General features: G+C 49.8%; 1 protein-coding gene across 2 annotated transcripts in view; it reads left to right on the forward strand.

The window, feature by feature from the left end:
* The window catches only part of LOC105466854 (annexin A6), a 58127-nt gene that overhangs the window by 11672 nt on the left and 27025 nt on the right, over positions 1-19430 (forward strand). For both annotated transcript variants that reach the window (XM_011715950.3, XM_071098204.1), the window contains exons 3-13: positions 6510-6600; positions 7304-7398; positions 7961-8074; positions 9496-9586; positions 10496-10575; positions 12330-12386; positions 13614-13707; positions 14229-14324; positions 15508-15566; positions 17269-17391; positions 18567-18625. In XM_011715950.3, the coding sequence (XP_011714252.2) occupies positions 6510-6600; positions 7304-7398; positions 7961-8074; positions 9496-9586; positions 10496-10575; positions 12330-12386; positions 13614-13707; positions 14229-14324; positions 15508-15566; positions 17269-17391; positions 18567-18625 (959 nt within the window). The remainder of the gene's footprint in view (positions 1-6509; positions 6601-7303; positions 7399-7960; positions 8075-9495; positions 9587-10495; positions 10576-12329; positions 12387-13613; positions 13708-14228; positions 14325-15507; positions 15567-17268; positions 17392-18566; positions 18626-19430) is intronic.

Consider the following 19430-nt stretch of genomic DNA (forward strand, 5'->3'; position numbering starts at 1 on the left):
GGGATCTTGAAGAAAATCATGGGACTTGGCCCCGTTGTCCCTTACTCCAACCAACCCAGAACTACTGGCCACAGAATGCACAGACAGAAGCTGTCTGTGAGGTCTCTGGGCCTCATGTTCCCCTTATGGAATGGTTGAACTCAGTAATACCAAAACTCCATCCATCCTTGACATCATGACTGCCCCCAGTGAACCTGGGCTTATAGGATATTCACAGTTTCTGAAGAGCACAGGATGTTATAGGATCAGTACCTTCAGAGAAGTCCTAGCTATGGCCTTCATCTCAGCCACTGAGGAGTGCACTGTGTGTACAAGTGGCCTCTCTGCCTAGAAGGAAAGACTGTTACTGATTATGGGCAAAAATCCAAGGCGAAACTTTCACTGTTCCCCATTTCCTATGTGGAGTCATACTAGAGCTACTTCCTGAAGGGCATTTGAACTGCAGGATTCTAGATGATTGAAGTGGACAGGACAGGCCCTGGGAGATCAGAGAGGCCACGACCTAGGGTGCAGATCTTTGGACCTTGGTCCGGTGCTCTTGGGCCATGCATTCTGCCCGGCTGATCTATGGTTTCTTGTTGCCATGGACCGGGGGCCAGCAGACCTCCTGCAAGCAAGTCCCAGGGTGGCAGGGCCTTAGGGAACCCTCCTCCTTTGGGGTGAGTTGGCACCCTCCATGTACAGTGTTCTGGTGGGGCAGTAAAGGAGCTCTGGGGCACGCAGGAGGGCACCCCACCTAGGTTGAGGCGAGAGGGGAAGTTGCCTAGGGAGAGCTACTCAGGGGAAGATCAAGGGGACTGAGAGTGGTCTAGGTAGGGACAACTGGGACAGGCTAGAGGGAGAGCAAATGCAGCATGCTCAGGGGAGTAAAAGTAATTTGGTGTGCTTGGGGTGCAGTGGTTTGGGGGAGAGGAGGGTTGCAGAAGACAATAACAGAGAAATGTGAGAAAAGCCTCCCTGCCGTTGAGCTGAAGTTGTTGCTTCCAGTTTTTAGCTGGGTTTTTAATTATTAGCTTGAATCTGGTGTCTTCCAAAACCCCAACACACGCACACATGCATGCATGCATACACACATGTGCATGCACACAGCAAACTGCTCCCTCTTCTCTGGCCTAGTCACACCCCCCAGTTCCTTCCACTGTGGTTATTGTGCTGTTCTCCCTATCTCTCTTTTCGGAAGAGGAGAACTTGAGGCCCGAAGACATGAAGAAATAGGGTGGTGTCATGGAAGACCCAGGAGGCATGGCGCTGGGGCCTCCATTTCACAGGGACGTTCTGGGTTTGAATGCAATAATGAACGTAAAAACACCTTGAGGACAGGGCAGGATAGGCAGGTGCTTGTGCCTGGGACTTCTGGGCTGTGGAGGTGAGGCCTGGGTCAGGACCGGCCAAGGCAGCTCTCAGCTGGAGTCCTGGCCATGTACCTGTCTCTCTGGGGACATTGCCTCTTCTCCCAAGAGGCCACCAAGACTCCTGCTCCAGCAGCAGCCTGGGTAGGGCCCAGCCCCGCAGAGCCCCAGGGCCCGGCTGCTCACCATCTGGCACCAGGACCTGCTGAATATTTCAGGGTGGAAAGTCCCTTCTCTGCTGTCCCCTGCCTTGATCATGGGTTCCTGCAGCCAGGTGCGACAGGCAGTCGGGGTGGGGTGGGTGAGAAGCCTGTGCAGCTGCGCAGGTGGCGCTTAGAGATGAAGAATTCACGAAGCTGGTGTGAGAATGACACGGTGGGAAGCCTGGGCCTGGATGATTTGAGGGGCTGTCTCTGTGTCTCCAAATGTGACCAGTGCTAAGCCCCCTACCTTTGCTTCTAGTGGCTATGATCCTGGGGGGTCCCAGGACGACTAATCTAGTAGGTCCTCACTTGGAAGATCTTACTAGTCCTGTGCAAAGAACTCTGCAGGAGCCCAAGCTTGCTTCTTGAGAAGCTTGTCTCTAAGTGAGCGTTTTGATCAAGGCTTGTATAGGTCATTAGGTGCCCTTCCCTCAGCGTAGCACTTCAGCCCCTTCCCCAGACACTGCTGTGACCACCCACATTGTATGAGGGGGAGAACAGTGGAGGGGGAGGAGCGGCAATAGGAAAGGGGGTCTGCGTGCTGCCTCATCCCCCGCCCTTCCTCCTGGGGACATGCTTCCCTCTTCTCCTCATCCCTTCCCGGCAGCTTACAATCCCATGACCTTAGCGACTCTGGGCATCTGGCTGTGAGCTCTGAAGAATCTGGACTCACACTCTATCTTGGTGCTGGTCACCACCAACACACCTCCACCCCAGCAGACAGGTTAAAATAGTTTCTAGATGCTACATATCAACCAGACAGGTATTGATTTGAACCATTTGAAATCTGCTGCTATTTGACTGTTTTTAATCTACCTACAAGGCAAGTTACATGGCTCAACCTAGTAAAGAATGCCAAATACTAGGGACAGGGTTTTGAGTGGCCAGCTTTGTGTAATACATAAGGAAAACAATGCCAGGGTGCCAGAGCCTTGCCTTACCCAGATCCTGGCTTAGGTGTTGCGCCCAGGCTAGCCCAGCAGGGCTAGAGCTGCCCTTGCCAGCATTACAAGAGTCTGAATTGTTTATCCCCAACATCTTCTCCAGCCTCATCCCTTTGCCTTCCCCGCTTCTAGTGGATGATCTTAGTGACACCCAGCGTCTGCTCTGAGCACTGGAGACTCTGGGCTGGCTTTCCCAAGTGCCTCTTGCTTCCCTCCAGGCCTTTGCCATGTGTCTCCTCTGTGTGATACCTTCTTCCTCTTCACCTTTCCCCTCCCTCCTCTACTCCTTGGGGCTAGCCTGTTGCTCATCCCTCAGGACTCAGCTTAGACATCACCCCCAGAAAACCTTCTCTGATCTGCTTGCAATATATGCACAGTCATTCATCCATCCATTCATGAAACAAATATTCAGTGAGTGCTTGATTGCTCCAGGCCCTGTACTTGGTGCTAGAAATGCATCAGTGAGCAAGAGAGACACAGTCCCTGTCCTCCCAGAGCTTCTAAGGGAAATATCTCCCATCTCCCATGCTGCCCTTAGCCTCGTATCCACCACACTGTCTTGTAGTTGAAGTTGTCATGTATCTCTCTACCAGATTCTGAGCTCTTAGTGGTCCTTGGTCCTAAGCATCTACTTAGTAGACTCTCAGTAAATGTCACTTGCTTGCTTGATTGATTGATTGAATGAATGGTAGGGTAGCCCTAGCTGCCCTGGAAGTGTGAGTATGTGAGTGTGAGAAGCACTTAGGATGCTGTGGATTGGACAGCATTACTGCCTTTTTATAGCCTTGAATATAGGGTCAAAATGGCATAGAGGCAAACAGCACAGGGCAATAACTCAGATGTTTCAGTATTCAAGGAGAGGGGCAGGCTGGTGTGGTTGACCAGGAGGAAGCACTGGGCTGTGTGGTGGTTGCCCCTTCTTATCTCCAGCTCTGGTTGATATGTGGGATCCATCTCCCACCCAGATGGAATCTGAGGGGAAGGGAGAGATTGGTCTGTTAGAAAGAGCCTTGGATTCCCTTCCTAGCTGGGCCTCTGACTTGCTGTGTGGTCTTGACATGTCACCTGCCCTCTCTGTTCTGGGTCTTCTGGGCCACAGGTGGTAATATTGAGACCAACTTTCCTCATTTAGTTCTCAGCTTGTGGTTCTCAAAGTCCTTTCCCTCTCTTTTTCCAAGTGAACCGTGGGACGGACATCCTACTACTGAGGTGGATTACAGGCTGGTGCTACTGTGGATTAGGACAGGTTGGTCCAGACAGGTGGAAGGAAAAACAGCCATGAATCATGGCAACAGGCCAGTCTGCAGAGGGCCCGGACAGACCCTGGAGAACCTGCCCCTGGTGGCATCTTTCAAAGCTTAATATTTCCACACTGCTCCCAGGAGGCCCTGGCATTGGGGACAGCATTGCTAGGGATCCAGTGCCAGCGAGGTCTCCCTTCACCGTCTTCCCCTTCAGCGTCCTCCATCTCAGGGCTTGGGCCGTCATGGGTGTCTCTATCCATTCATTCAGCCCAGTCACAGTTCCTTCCAGCCTCTGTGCCAAGCCCGTGCTAGAGCTGGGGCTCCACGGTTCTTCTTAGGCAGAATGATTTGTCTTATTCTCTACAGTCTCCGTTCTCCATGGACTCAATAACTGAGTGGGAAGCTGAATTAAAAGGTCTTTAAGGATCCTTGCAAAGAAATAATTTTGATCTTCTGAGCCTTCTTGTTTCTCTCTCTCTCTCATTTTTTTTTTTTTTTTTTTTTGAGACAGTCAGTCTCATTCTGTCGCCCAGGTTGGAGTGCAGTGATGCAATCTTAGCTCGCTACAACCTCTGCCTCCCAGGTTCAAGTGATTCTCCTGCCCCAGCCTCCCGAGTAGCTGGGATTACAGGTGCCTGCCACCATGACTGGCTCATTTTTGTATTTTTAGCTGAGACAGGGTTTCATTACGTTGGCCAGGCTGGTCTCTAACTCCCGACCTCAAGTGGTCTCCCGCCTAGCCTCCCAAAGTGCTGGGATTACAGGCGTGAGCCACTGCGCCCAGCCACCTCTTGTTTCCCCATCCATCTGAGAAGCTAATCTTGTCTGCTGTACCTTTTTGATGTTGCTGGGCTGGAGGTGTCCAGAAAGAAAGAGAAAAGAATTTAGAAGTGAAATTCCTAGAGGACCCCAGTTGTTCCATGTTCTTGTTCATTTATTCATGTGGCAAATACTTGAGTGCCCCCTTTGGTCAGTCTCTGGGCAGTGGGCAGAATGGATCTGGTGTCTGCTCTCAGAGGTTTCTGGATCAAACTGCCTGCTGGGGTGGAGGAGGCAGCAGGAATGTCTCAGGCTCCAGTTGTGAGGTCTGAAGTCAGGCCAAGGGGAGCGCTGGCAGTAAAGCCCCCATCCTGCACTCACCCAGCTCTTTGCAAGGCGCCCTGCTCTGGGCGCCCTGCTCTGGGTATGTGTTACTCTTTACATCTCTACCCAGGGGCGTGATCAGGTTGCAGGGGATTCCCAGGTGGCAGGAAGACAGCTGTGTTCCTTTCTGGTCAGAACTTTAAATAGTAACTCCACGCCCACGCATGCATACCTCAGAGGAGCCAGCCTCTGCAGACAGAGACCAGAGAGCAAGCAGAGGCCCGGTCCGGGTCCTGCAGTGCAGACACTGGGAGGCACGGAGACCGGGAGACCGGGAGACCGGGAGGCGGGGAGGCGGGGAGGCGGTCCAGTCCAGGTCCAAGTCCAGGGCTTGTTCTGCTCCACCTCTGCCTCCCTGAAGGCAAGGTCTATGTGAACCACCCTCAATTCCCTCTTTTTTGGATTCTTTCCTGATTTCCTGCAGCTGGATCAGCCTCTGCTGTTTTCCCACATTACCTTATTTTTGTCTTAGTGTATTTACTACAAGCTTTATAGTAATTGATGTGCTTGTCTGTCTCTGCCACTGGGCCAGGAGCTCGTGAAAGACAGGAATTGGGTCCCCTTTATCCCCAGTTCCTCAGCCATTAGCGTAGGGCCTAGCACAGATGAAGTGCCTTGTCACTGTGCTGTGTGCTCAGTGACAGGCTCTGGCATCCTCCACTCTGCCAGCTCTCGGCTGCTCTCCCAGACCCCCCACTTCTCAGTGCCGTGTAACTGACCCACATCTGACTTCTCTGTGAACCAGTCCCATTGTGCATTCAGGTTCAGGTTCGATATCTAAGATCCCCTGGCTCTCTGCCGCTTCTCTCCTTCCCCTCAAAGACCAAGCCAGCTTGTCCTCAGATGCCGGTTCACAGCGCAGTTTACTGGGCCCAGAGGGGCAGCACCTCATCTTGGCATTGAACTGAGAGTGTCTCTGGACCCCCTGTGCCCAGGACCCCACCCTTAGTAGCTGACATCTGCAAGTTTCCTGGAGCTGGAGAGCAGGGGGAAAAGGTCTGGGTTCTGTGTGACCTCCCACTAGTGGCTCTTCTTTGGGCTTGGCTTCCGCAATAGAAATAAAATTAAGAGCATCTACAAATGGCTACACTAATCACATTCACAGAGGTGAAAGTGTAAACATAAAATGCTGTACAAATATGAGGGGCTGGCTGCGTGCACTGGCTCATGCCTGTAATCCCAGCACTTTGGGAGGCCAAGGTGGGAGGAATGTTTGAGGCCAGGCATTCAAAACTAGCCAGGGCAATAGAGTGAGACCCCATCTCTTTAAAAAAAAAATTATATATATATATGACTCTTGCTATTTTTGCAGGGATCATTTTCATCTCCTACACTCAGCCAGGCTTTTTTACCCTCTCCTGGATGCTTTGGAAGATGGTACAGGGCTGCAGGCCTTGGCCAAGCCCCTCTCCCTTGGGGAAATGGCACTGTCCTTTGGGTGGGTTGCAGCAGGTGGTATGAGAGAGTCATCCACACCGCTACCCGGGGTGTATGTGGCCAGCACTCGATTTTGCAGGGAAAGGAGCTCAGCCTGGACTGGGGTAGGCATCTGACCCGAGGTTGGGGGACTGGGTGCTTGGGCTCAGTCCGGGGTTGGCAGCTCACCCTCTACTTTTCTCTCCACAGGGTGCCAAATACCGGGGCTCCATCCATGACTTCCCAGGCTTTGACCCCAACCAGGATGCTGAGGCTCTGTACACTGCCATGAAGGGCTTTGGTGGGTGTCAGGCTTCACGGGAGCTTGGGGGGTATCCCCCAAATGTAGACACAGCCCAGAGCCCTTCTGGTGGTGGTGGTAGGATCTGTGAAATGGTGAAGTGCACTTATTCATTGTTTTTGGTCTCCTCTTTTTATTAATTTTCATGATGTTATAATAAAATGTTTCAGAAAAAAAGGTATAAAGAGTAATAGAAATTTCACCCATAGATTTACCACCCAACTTAAGAGCTAGTGCTTCATTCGTGTAGCTGAAATTTCCTTGGTAGATCCCCCTCCTGGTAATGCCGCCTGCTGCCTTTGCTTAGAGATAGCCACAGTCTGAAGGTGGTGCTTATATTCTTCTTTGTCTTGTGGTGGAAAGAACCCTGTACTGGGTGTTAGGACTCCTGGGTTTTCTAAGCCAGGTTCATTGTGAGACCTTGGACAAGTTCTTTCCCCTCTCTGGGCCTTAATTCCCTGACTTGTGCAGTGAGGAGCTGGATGGGGGTCTTCTGAGCACAGATAGTGTGTGTGCTGTGCTTTCAGTCGTGACTTAATAAGTCCCCACCGACCCTCTCCCCTGACACCAGCACCTGATGAGTGGAAGGCTCATGCTGAGGCCTGCAGGGAGCTACTAGGCCTGTGTCCAGGGAAGGAAGCGGCCCTGGTGGGCTTCCTGGAGGCAGGGTGGGTAGGATGATGATTGCTGTCTCCTATTCCAGGCAGTGACAAGGAGGCCATACTGGACATAATCACCTCCCGGAGCAACAGGCAGAGGCAGGAGATCTGTCAGAGCTACAAGTCCCTCTACGGCAAGGTAACCACGGCAACCGGAGGGCCCATGGGGTGTGGGGGGGTGGAAGAATGATTTCGTTCACCTGTGTGCTCATTCAGGTTATTTCCTGGATATGGCACTGCAGGTCAGCCTGTGGGCTGACACCTTACCCTGCTCTTTTTCTTCTCATCAGCTGGGGTCTTTCAGCCCTTCATATACCCACAGCACCTGCTGTATGCTGGGCTCATGCTAGGGGTTAGGGCTGCAGTAGTGAATAAGATGGTTGAGGTATCAACTCTGGACTGCCAGATAGTGAGAGAGATACACAGTAAATGAGGAAGCAGACAGCGGTGGGGAAGTGGCACAGGGCTGTGGACTTGGCCCTGCACTGCCGTTTGCTAGCAGCATGACTTGGAGTAAGACCCCTGTTGTCTCTGAGCCTGTCTCTTAGGGTTGGTAACAATACATACCTCCGAGGGTGACGATTTAATGAGATTACTTAGCCCAGCACCTGCCAGAGTAGGTGCTCATTAAGTGTAATTCTTACCATTGTAACTACTCTTCCTGTTTCCTCTTCTCTCTCCTCTTCCTCCCCACCCGCCAGGACCTCATTGCTGATTTAAAGTATGAATTGACGGGCAAGTTTGAACGGCTGATTGTGGGCCTGATGAGACCACCTGCCTATTGTGATGCCAAAGAAATTAAAGATGCCATCTCAGTAAGAAGTGGGGGGTGTATGTGTGTGCTGGGGTGGGGATGTGGTTAATGGGAAGATTGTGGGCTCTTCCAAAAGCAACTGGTGAGCCCCATAGCCGCCCAGCAGATGTGAGATGTGTCCTGCTTCACAGACACATCTCAGTTTATTCCAGAGGAGCATCCCGGTCTTCACACAGACAGATGCAGACCGATGTCAGCGTGATGCACACCCCATGAAAGGGGCCCTTGGCGCAGACCCCCTTACCAGGAGCTTGTAGTCCAAGGATGCAGGTTATAGGGACATGAAGACAAATTGTGTCTAACACTCCTGAGGCCAAGGGCACACTAAAGGTAATCAACACGACCCTGGGCCAAGGGTTGTTTAAGAGGGCATCTTAAAGGATAATAGGATCAAGTTAAGCCCCAAATCCCAGAGAGGATTTGGTGGATAGGAGTGTCAAGGTCATTGCAGGGGGTAAAAATGGCAGGAGAAGTTGTGGTCCTGTGTTTAGGGTACGAGGAGTAGCTCAGCCTGGTTAAAGTAGAGGTAGAGAATTGCCCCCTAGAAAGAAGAGAGACAAAGCCCTTCAGGTGTATCTAGCACTTTACAGTCTATAAAGTGCTATGATCTTTGTCTTCTATGAGCTATTAAGCATGAGTTCATTTTATAAACTGATGAACTTAGCAATGTGAGATTATTATCTTCTCCTCCTCCCTGTGAGTTTGGCAGAGCAACTAGTATCATCTACATTTTACAGATGAGAAAACTGAGGCCCAGAAAGATAGTTTCTGAAGAGAATTCACAAAGCTGGAAGAGGCAGAACTAGAACCTATGTGTTTTAGTCCATTCTCATAGTCCATTCTTACTCATAAGTCCATTCTTGTTGCTATAAAGAAACACCTGAGATTGGGTAATTTATAAAGAAAAGAGGTTGAATTGGCTCATGGTTCTGCAGGCTGAACAGGAAGCATCGTGGCTTCTGCTTCTGGGGAAGCCTCAAGAAGCTTCCAATCTTGGTAGAAGGCAAAGAGGGAGCAGGCATCTCACACGGTGGGAGCAGGAGCAAGTGGGGAGGTGGGGAAGTGCTACATACTTTTAAACAACCAGATCTCACAAGAACTTATGATTGTGAGAACAGCACCAAGGGGATGGTGCTAACTCTTCATGAGAAAGCGCCCCCATGGTCCAATCACCTCCCACCAGGCCCCACTTCCAACATTCAGGTCTACATTTCGACATGAGATTTGGTGAGGATACTCATCCAAATCATATAACCGTGTCTTAGGAGTCTCAGGGCAGCAGTTCCCAATTGGTGCCTAAGAGCTTGAGAGGAGCCTCCTGAGTGCTGGGGTGTCATAGCCCTGGCTATGACCTGATCTCAGCCTGTGTCCAGTGGCCTCCCATCCCTGCCCTTAACTCATGCACTCCTTTTCTTCTCCCAGGGCATTGGCACTGATGAAAAGTGCCTCATTGAGATCTTGGCTTCCCGGACCAATGAGCAGATGCACCAGCTGGTGGCAGCATACAAAGATGGTGAGATGGGCAGGAGGGGCCACTTAGGATCTTCAGATATGAAATGAAGATGATTGCAAGGGTGGAGACACTAAGATTCTAGCCATCTACCTTCTCTCCTCCTTCTGATCCATTTGTCCACCCATTCATCTATCCAATAAGTACTTGCTTTGTGCTGGGTGATGTGCTAGATTCTCAGGATATGGTGGTGGATAAAACCAAAGGGGTCCCTCTCTCTTAGACCAATGAGATAATGAGATAATGGAGGAGACAGACAATAAACAGGTAAACAGATAAACAGATAAACACGATGATGTATTTTAGCTAAGTGTTACGAAGGAAACAAGGTAACAAGAATCAAACTTTTAACAGTGAGGTCTTGGGAGGAAATGAGGAACCAATTATATACAGAATAGAGAGAAGATCTTTCCAACAAAGGGCATGGCAAGTGCCAAGGCCCTGAAATAGAAATGAGCCTGGTAGCTGGTACGAGGCTAGACGGGTAGAAGACAGGGCAGGATCACACAGGGCCTGCAGGCCAGGAGACAGATGGTGTTTTATTCTGAGTCTAATGAGAAGTTGAGGAGTATCATGATCAGTTATGGGTTTTAAGACAGCCACCCTTGTTGCCATGAATTGTAAAGGCATTGAGAATAGGGGAGGAGAGAACCATCAGAAAACTATAGCCACTGTCCAGGTGGGCCATCATGGTACAGGTGGGGTAGAGAGAGTGGACAGATTCCATTTCATCACACCATGGTCAGTACGAAGAGCTGTGAAAATACACCCTGGGTCTTGCCATGATGGTCGCGTAGACTGGGTTTGGGAATTTTTTAAAAATATCTGATCATTTTGGGAGCATCAGGGGCCTTTATCCTGGATCCCTGAGGTCTCTGGGGATGAGACTAGAGCTTGCGTTCCTTTCTGCAGCCTACGAGCGGGACCTGGAGGCTGACATCATCGGCGACACCTCTGGCCACTTCCAGAAGATGCTTGTGGTCCTGCTCCAGGTTGGTTCACAGCCTGTTTTTTTCCTCTGGAGTTTGGGATGGCTTCTGTCTGGCTCACCTGGGTGTAGATCTGAATGTCCAGGGGTCTGGTCAGCTTCCCCTGGTTTGTGCAGGCAGGCGTATTTGGCTAATGTGCTTTCCCTCTGGCACACAGCCCTCTCTTGCCCAGGAGCGTCTTCTGCTGTGACTTTCTTCCTCTCTCCACACTCACTCCTCCCGCTCCTCTCTGGGCCTCCTTCCTGCCGTGGCTTCTGCAGCTGCACATGTCGCATTTCTGGACCCCAGCATTCCTGGGGCTGCTGTGTGGAGTCTCCCACGTCTGAGCTTTATTGTCTCCTAACAGCCCGCCCAAAGTATATCACAAAGAGACTATTAGGAGGCTACAAATTGGTGTCTGTGGCGGAATTCAACCTGCCAAGTTGGATTTTTTTTCCCCATGCAATGTGTTTTAAGAAGCAAAGCAAAACAAGTTTGAGTTAGTTGCTAACATTTGGAAATTGTGAGATTTTGCTTAAAAACCAAATTTCTGTATCATTTTGATATATTGAAAGTTGGGGTAGCAGCAGACCTGCATTCTGCATGACTGCAGTGGGCTGGAGATCATATGCCTCCTGCCCGCTTCACCACAAATGTTGTCTACCTGGCCCTCTAGGTATCTCTGTGACCACAGGCACGGTGGGAACAGGCATTGAGATGTCTCAAGCTCAGCTCCAAGGACTTATACTTTGTGTATAAATTAAGCCACCACTATGTTTCCTCTCTCCCCCATTTCCCATTTTATACCAGCTCCTCCCAACTCTGTTCCTCTCATTGCCGTAACAATACCATATTAACCAGCTGGGGAATGATCAGGAGAAACCTCAGGAGTGAGATAGTGTGACCTGTGCCCCATTTTCAAAGTTGCTTCTTCTGGAGAGGAGCGTTGTATCCCTGTATCTTGGAGTCAAGCATTTTGTGTCCTCAAGGTCTGACAGTAAGCAGCAGCGTGGCACACGTTGTAAGCTTGCCAGCCCTGTCTTCTGCTCAGTCCCAAAGAGAACCCAGGGGATTTGAGATCCTAGAATGCACAATCCAGGGCGAAGAAGGGGTGGCTGTAGACCTCTCCAGGCCACCTGCAGACCTCTGCCCATGTAAGAACGAGTTGAGTACTGCTCTCCCCTGTTTCCTTTGTGCATCCTCCTCTATTTGTAAGCCTCCTTATCAGGTGGGGCAAAGGGCTTGGGCAGAACAACAGAAGCACCGTTAGGATTTGGTGACTTTGTAGCTTGTGAGCTCAGATCTTGGGCCCAAATCCTTATTGGTGAATTCTTTAAGTTAGGCATAAGAGCTCCTAATAGAATGCAAATGTTCAGGTCCTTTGCCCCTGTGGAATCATTGCTGGAGGAGTGTCATGGGCCATGCCAGGATCTGTGGCAGGGACCCTCGAGAACCTGGGGCCCTGTCCTCAGAGATGTCCTCAGGACAAGGCTCTGCCTACCTCTGGGCTGGGGACACCTGGAAGAACCTCGGTTGTTCTTGGGACTCTCCTGTGTGGACCCAGCCCTGACGATGAAGGGAAAGGCCAGAGGGAGGGACCCTTTCATTGCCTCACAAAATAGATACTGTGGTCTTCATGCAATAGCAGTCACTGCTTCTGGACACACCTGGGCCACCAGGTTTCCCTGCTTTCCCTGTCTCCACCACTGGCATTCAGGCCTCCCTCCTGGCTTGGCTTTGCAGTGTTTGAAACACATATTCTTTGTCTCTCTGCCCAGGGAACCAGGGAGGAGGATGATGTAGTGAGCGAGGATCTGGTACAACAGGATGTCCAGGTAAACAAGCACCGTTGAAAGTCCCTGAGGCACAGCAGAAGAGCCTCGGGAGGGGAGAGGTTGGGGCCCTGGGAAGGGCTGGAGGTGAAGTCCTTTGCATCAAATACCAGAAATAACCCAGCCACAGCTATCATGTATACTGGTGCTTTGTTGAAGAAAAGATATGTTATCTTTCAAAGGTATATTCCGTATGTAATATTGGTGAGATGTACTTTGGAGCTTTCTTTATTCATTCAGTTATTTAATATTATTGAAGTTAAATACGTAGTATGTGCTAGGCACTCTGCCAAGCGTTGGGAAATCACTAATGAACAAAATCAAGTGGTACCGGGAGAGACGGGTATGCATTAATCACACTAACACCTTCTCTATCAATATATTGTACATTGCAGGCATTTTGAGTACCCAGTACATGCCAGCAGCACTACAGGGGCAGATACAGAGAATGCTATGACAGAGTCCCTGTTGTTAAGGAGCTCATACAATAGTGTGGAGATAGACATGTGAAGAAGTCATTATCATATACGGTAGATCAAAGTGATAAAGAAGCAGAAAGCTATGGGAGCCTAGGAGAGGGAGGAAAGGAGGGAAACAGAACTCTGCCTGGGAGCATCGGGAAGTACTTTGAGAAAAAATGGAATACTTAATCTGGGCCTTGAAGGTTGAGTAGGAGTTTCTCCAGAAAGAAAGGAAGAAAGGCATATAGGTATAGTCATATACCACGTAATGACGTTTTGGTTAATGATGGACCACATATATGATGCTAGTCCCAATAGATTATGGACCACATATATGATGCTAGTCCTATAAGATTATAATCCCATGTTTTTACTGTGCCTTTTCTATGATTATGTGTGTCTAGGTACACAAATTCTTGCCATTGTGTTGCAGTTGCCTATGGTATTCGGTAAGGTAACATGCCAAACAAGTGTGCTGACTAGGAGCGATAGGCTATACCATGAATTCTGGGTGTGTAGTAGACTATGCCATCTAGGTGTGTGTACGTGCTCTACGATCCTCACACAATGGCAAAGTCGCCTAACAATGGCAGTTCTCAGAGTGTATCCCTATCATTAAAAGATGCATGACTGTTTTATACGCAGAGGTCCTCAGGCTACCGATTACTGGTGTGTTCAGGGATCAGGCAGCAGTTCTGAGTGGCCTGGTCAGCGTGTCCTGTCTCCTGAGGTTTCCACTTTCAGTCAAGTGCCACCTCTTCCCCTTTAGGACCTATACGAGGCAGGGGAACTGAAATGGGGAACAGATGAAGCCCAGTTCATTTACATCTTGGGAAATCGCAGCAAGCAGCATCTTCGGTTGGGTAAGCTCCAGAGAAGACCTAAAGCTGCTCCCTTGGGTTTATGCCAAGAATTCCTTTCTTTATCTCTTTTCTTTACCACTGATGGAACATGACAGCTACTTCAGTCCCAATTCAAACTCTAGTCCTGAGTTTATTAGGTTGTTGCGAAAGTAATTGTGGTTTTTACCATTACTTTTAAAAATGGCAAAAACCGCAATTACTTTTGCACCAACCTAATATTAGACAGTGGTTTGTACAGTCCCTCAGCAAAGTCTTTAACAGGATGCTTGGCCTTCCATCTCCAGTGCCAGTCCTGCCTCCGTGTTAGGGGATGAGGTGCAGTCCCTCACCAGCTGTGAAGCTCATCTGCACAACGCTGGTGATGTGCGTGATCTCCCAGGCGCCTCCATCAGAGCACCAGCCCTAGCTTCATGGTGGACAGTCAGGTCCTGGCCGCTGCGCCCCCCTGCTCTTGAAGTCCTCATTTCTTCTCAGGGTTACAGAGGCATTCTCAAACCTCCCTGTCTCTCTGTCTGACGCAGTGTTCGATGAGTATCTGAAGACCACAGGGAAGCCGATCGAAGCCAGCATCCGAGGGGAGCTGTCTGGGGACTTTGAGAAGCTGATGCTGGCCGTAGGTATGTCCTGACATTGGATTCCTGCGGGTTTTAGGGGATTCTGGAACACTGGCCTAGGAACAAGGAGCTGAGAATGGAAAGGGGAATTACATGGTATAGAATTGGGAAGGAGAAAACCAGGTGGGCCGTGAATTCTAAAAGTTTCTCTAGGGCAGCGTGGCTGAGGCTGGGCAAGGGAAAGGGGTTTGAGCCTCAGGTACTGACTTCCTCCAGCTCCCTTCTCCACCATGGCAGGTGACAAAGAGCTCTGAACTTGGGCTGAGGATAATGATGATCATAATAGTTGACTTGTGGAGCGTCTGCTGCGTGCCAGGCACTGTGCTGAGTGTGTAATCTTTAAAAAAGACCCAGGAGTGGCCACTGCCATGATCTCTATTTCACAGATGAGGAAACTGAGTCTCACCAAGGCTCATCATTTGCTGAGGGGTAGTTTTGTAATGAGTTGAGGGTACTGAGAATGTGAGGATGTGAGGAGCTGGCTAGTCAGTGGTGGAGCCAAGATTCAAACCAGGGCTTCTCCCAAATTGGCTTGGAGCAAGTCACTTCTGCTTACTGGGCTCAGTTTCCTCGTCTGTTAAGTGGGGTGGGGGGTGGGCAGGAAGGATGGACTGCCTTAATTGCCTCCCCAGAAGCCCTTGCAATTCCAGCATTCCAGCAGTTAGCATGTCTGAGTCAGGAATATGTTGTGTGTTTGTATTTCTTGAGGGAAACCTGCAGCTCCTTTATTGTCCCTCCCAGAGCCATCCCCTGCCCTCCATGTTTGAAGTAGTCAGCCAGTGGGACTCACAGTGATTCAGTGGGATTCACAATGACTCAGCTGCCAGTACCTTTCTGGTGTAGCAGGTCTAAACAAATGCCTTTTCCTCCTTCACCCCAGACCCTTCCCCCACCCCAGCTCAATTCCCTGTGAAAACCAAAAGGACTAGAAAGATAAAGGGGGTCTGTCTTTGTGATGGACTTCAACAGGATTATTTCAACAAGATTATTTCCTGTTTATTCCCTGGGTTTGCAGTGAAAGTGGAGTGGTCTGGGGTGCTCTGGGACTGTGAGCTATCAGGAACCACGGTTCTTCCTGTATTGAGCTAGGTGGTCCTCAAGGAACAGAAACAAAGAGGGAGTCAGGCCATCCCATCCCCCGTCAGAGGAAGCCGGAATAACTCTACCTCTTCCTCCCTCTTCACAGTGAAATGTATCCGGAGCACCCCGGAATATTTTGCTGAAAGGCTCTTCAAGGCTATGAAGGTGCGTGGCAGGGCTCATGTGAATGAGGTTTGGGGAGAGGACTATTGGCCTCTTTGACAAGTCCTTGGGATCCAGTGGCCAAAGAGAGCCCTTCAGGGATGGCCACAGGGCTGACCCTGGTGAAGGTGCTGCATCCCAGGCGAGCTCTAGGGCCAGGAATGCTGCTGGTCACATGTCCTTCCATCTGCATACCTGGCTGATGTCATGAGTCAACAGATGGACTTAGGGTGGCAGCCTGCACCTGATCCCTCCAGCCAAATGGGTTGGCGGTTCCGACTTTGAAAAAGTATTAACCAGAATGTTCATATACAGCGTATGTAGGCAAGACCACTTTGGCCTTGCCTGCTAAGACTCATCATGTTCACCCCATGACAGTTCCACTCTGGGTGTGTTTCTGAGAAAGCTTCCCAGGCTTTTACACATATGACACACAGAGAAACTGGTATTTTTGTGATGCACTGGAGGAAATGAATATAGTCATTTGCTGCCAGAGGCCAGAGGCCCGAGACCCAGAAGCTTGGGCTTTCCTGGCCCTGGTTGGCCATTCCAAAAGTGCAAAGTAGACTGTCAGCCATTCTCTGCCCACCAGTATGCCATAATGAGGTGGGGCAGCTCAGCCCTAGAGAGATGTTTGCCTATATGCATGAATTCATAAGAATGCCCATCACAGGCTGCGTGCATGCAGTGGCTCACACCTGTAATCTCAGCACTCTGGGAGACCAAAGTCGGAGGATCCCTTGAGGCCCAAAGTTCAAGAGCAGCCTGGGCAACATAGTAAGACCTTTGTCTCTACAAAAATGAAAACTAGAACTAGCCAGGGGCTGTGGCACATACCTGTAGTCCTAACTACTCGAGAGGTTGAGGCAGAAGGATTTCTGGAGCACAGGGCCCCTAGGTTTGAGGCTTCAGTGGACGCAGTGTGCTATGTGATCGCACCACTGTACTCCAGCCTGGAAAACAGAGTGAGGCCCTGTCTCTTCAAAAAAAAAAAAAAAAAAAAAGAATACTTATAACAGTATTGCCTATATTAGGAAAAAGCTAGAAACAACTCGGTGAGTGACCATCAAGAATAGCATGGCAAAAAAAATAAATGCACAGCGGTATATTTGCAAAGTTCCAAAATGTGTAAATCTAAGTGTATTGCTTAGAGTTACAAAGCTATGGTAAAATTATAAGGAAAATCAAGTGTGAAAATTATGCATGAAGAGAGAAGAAGAGGTTTATAACAGTGAGAGGGCTGGGCACGGTGGCTCACGTGTGTAATCGTAGCATTTTGGGAGGCTAAGGCAGCCCTTGAGGCCAGGAGTTCAAGACCAGCCTGGCCAACATGGCAAGACCCCATCTTTACTAAAAGTACAAAAATTACCTGGGCGTAGTGGCAGGTACCTGTACTCCCAGCTGCTCGGGAAGCTGAGGCAGGAGAATTGCTTGAGCCTGGAAGGCAGAGGCTGTAGTGAGCTGAGATCATACCACTGCACTCCAGCCTGGGCAACAGAGTGAGACCCTATCTCAGAAAAAAAAAAAAACAACAACAACAGTAAGAGGAGCATAGATAGAGCTTCAATGGGAGTGGCAATGTCTGCTTCTTTTGCTCTAATTTTTAACTTTTTATTATGAAAGTAGGATTTTCAACAAGGCTGGGAGCTATCGGCACTCTAGCCTCCTCTCAAGTCCATGTTCCCCAAACCCACTTGTCTTGCAGGGCCTGGGGACTCGGGACAACACCCTCATCCGCATCATGGTCTCCCGTAGTGAGCTGGACATGCTCGACATTCGGGAGATCTTCCGTACCAAGTATGAAAAGTCCCTCTACAGCATGATCAAGGTCAGCAGAGCTCATGGGGGCAGAGAAGGGAGCATAGAGCTTTTCGCCAAGACAGAGGGCTTAGGGACTATTCCCAGGAAAAGGAAATGTCCCAGGAAGTGGGAGTCTCTTGGACATTCCAGGAGCCCCTGTCTTGTGGGTCATTCAGGCAATTTAAGGATATTCAACAGAAAAGCAACTGTTAGGGGTGTTTGTGAGTGCTAAGGCTACAGACGGAGGCAGGGGCTGGGTCATGAAGGACACACAAGCTGAATTAAGGGCGAGGACTCTGCCCCAAGGGCAGTGAGAGTTCACAGTCTCCTGGAGGAAGGCTGGGAAACGCTGAAGAACACAAATGAGGGTTAATGGGGAAGGGTTAATGGGGAACCTTTGGCCTGAGCGGGTGATTGGTGATGACCCTGGGACATCCGGCCCCTGAGGCTTTATCAGGAGACATATGTAAAGTTAGGGAAGTTTTCCCTTTTTTTTGGATGACTGAAATAAAGCTTTATGGGGTGACAGAGAAAGAGATCCAAGTTGTGTTCTCCAAAGTATGTTTCCAAAGGGTAATTTTTTTAGGTGTTATGTGCAAAATGTTCTATGGGAAAATAAGTTCGTAATAAACCAGAATAAGCAAAGATAAATAAGCCAGTTTCTTTACCTCAGAGCTTCTCATAGCCTTTCATATTTTGAAGTCCATTATGAAGCCCCAAGAGGGATATGGAATATGCATCTATATGGATATGTGCATCTGTGTAATATACATATTTGTTTAATTTTTTGCATTTCCCAATGTTTTTGCTCATGGAACCCCATTCCCATGCATATTTCACGTGGAAGGGCTGGGCTGGGGACTGTCTGGTGGCACTGCTGTGCTGGGGCACTGGCTTGAAAGGGCAGCTAGCGTCTCCTCTCAACTCCGCATATTGGTAGTGAAGTCATATTGGTAACTTGAAATTGTCCATTGCTAGAAGTATTTACACCACAGAAATTGGCAAATGCTATAAATTAAGGCTTCCCCCAACCTCCCGCTAAGAACCGGTTATTCAATATTAACCAGCACAGGAGGGCCAGGGCTGCTATGAATAAGTGTTCATTCAGCCTTCCCCTCTTTTAGGCTGTGCAGAACCTTCACCTCCTTGCCTGAGAGGAGCCCAGGGCTGGGTGAGAGGTAACCTTTCTTTCTCTCTCTCCAGAATGACACCTCTGGCGAGTACAAGAAGTCTCTACTGAAGCTGTGTGGGGGAGATGATGAGTAAGTGGCTTCTTGGCCCCCGGCTGGAGGGCATGGCCTTGGGGTGGCAGGCAGGGACTCTCCTGGCTCGCATCCTGATGGGTGAATTGGATGAGCTGGGGATTCCCTTGAGCCAGGAGCGTCGCAAAAGTGAAAGGCGGCCTTTGCTGGTACCTTTTGTGCTTGTGGATCTGTGTGTCTGAGCGTGTGGTGGTCTGAACGTGAGCGTGGTCTCCTGTATATGGAGATGTCTGCTCTTGTGAACCTGGAAAGTCAGTCTGGGGTTGTGGACCAGGAACCAGATAATGAGCGTCCAAGCCCTGCTATTTCATAGCCGTTTTTCGGTTTCATCACCTGTTAAATGGGAAAAGGAAACATTCCTGCTCTGCATATTCATTTATGCAGCATATGTGTGTTAAGTGCCTTCTGGGTGCAGACCCTGTGAGGAAGCCCCTGATGAAGGCCATAGCCCAGAAGGGGATACAGACCAGTTTCCAGAAGGGAGCAGTCCTGTGCTGGGGAGAACTGGCGGTGCCATGTAGAAAGCGTATATAAAAGCACACAGAGATGCCCTAGCCCAGATCAAGGGGAGGCTCTTTGGAGATACACGGTGACACCCAAGGAGGAAGGGGAAGAGCCAGGTGAAGAGAGGGTCTGGGGACAGTGTTTGGGTGGAGGACATCACCTATAGAAAAGCCTAGGAGTGAGAAGGAGCAGCCTGATTCTTTCATATGTCCCAGGTCACGCATTTATGGAGTACTAGGGAGAGAAATAAGGCAGAGAAGTGGGAGGACCTGGGGGCCTCTTCCCAGAGTATTAAATTGGG

Source organism: Macaca nemestrina, chromosome 6 (genome assembly GCF_043159975.1).
Source record: "Macaca nemestrina isolate mMacNem1 chromosome 6, mMacNem.hap1, whole genome shotgun sequence".
Classification (NCBI taxonomy): domain Eukaryota; kingdom Metazoa; phylum Chordata; class Mammalia; order Primates; family Cercopithecidae; genus Macaca; species Macaca nemestrina.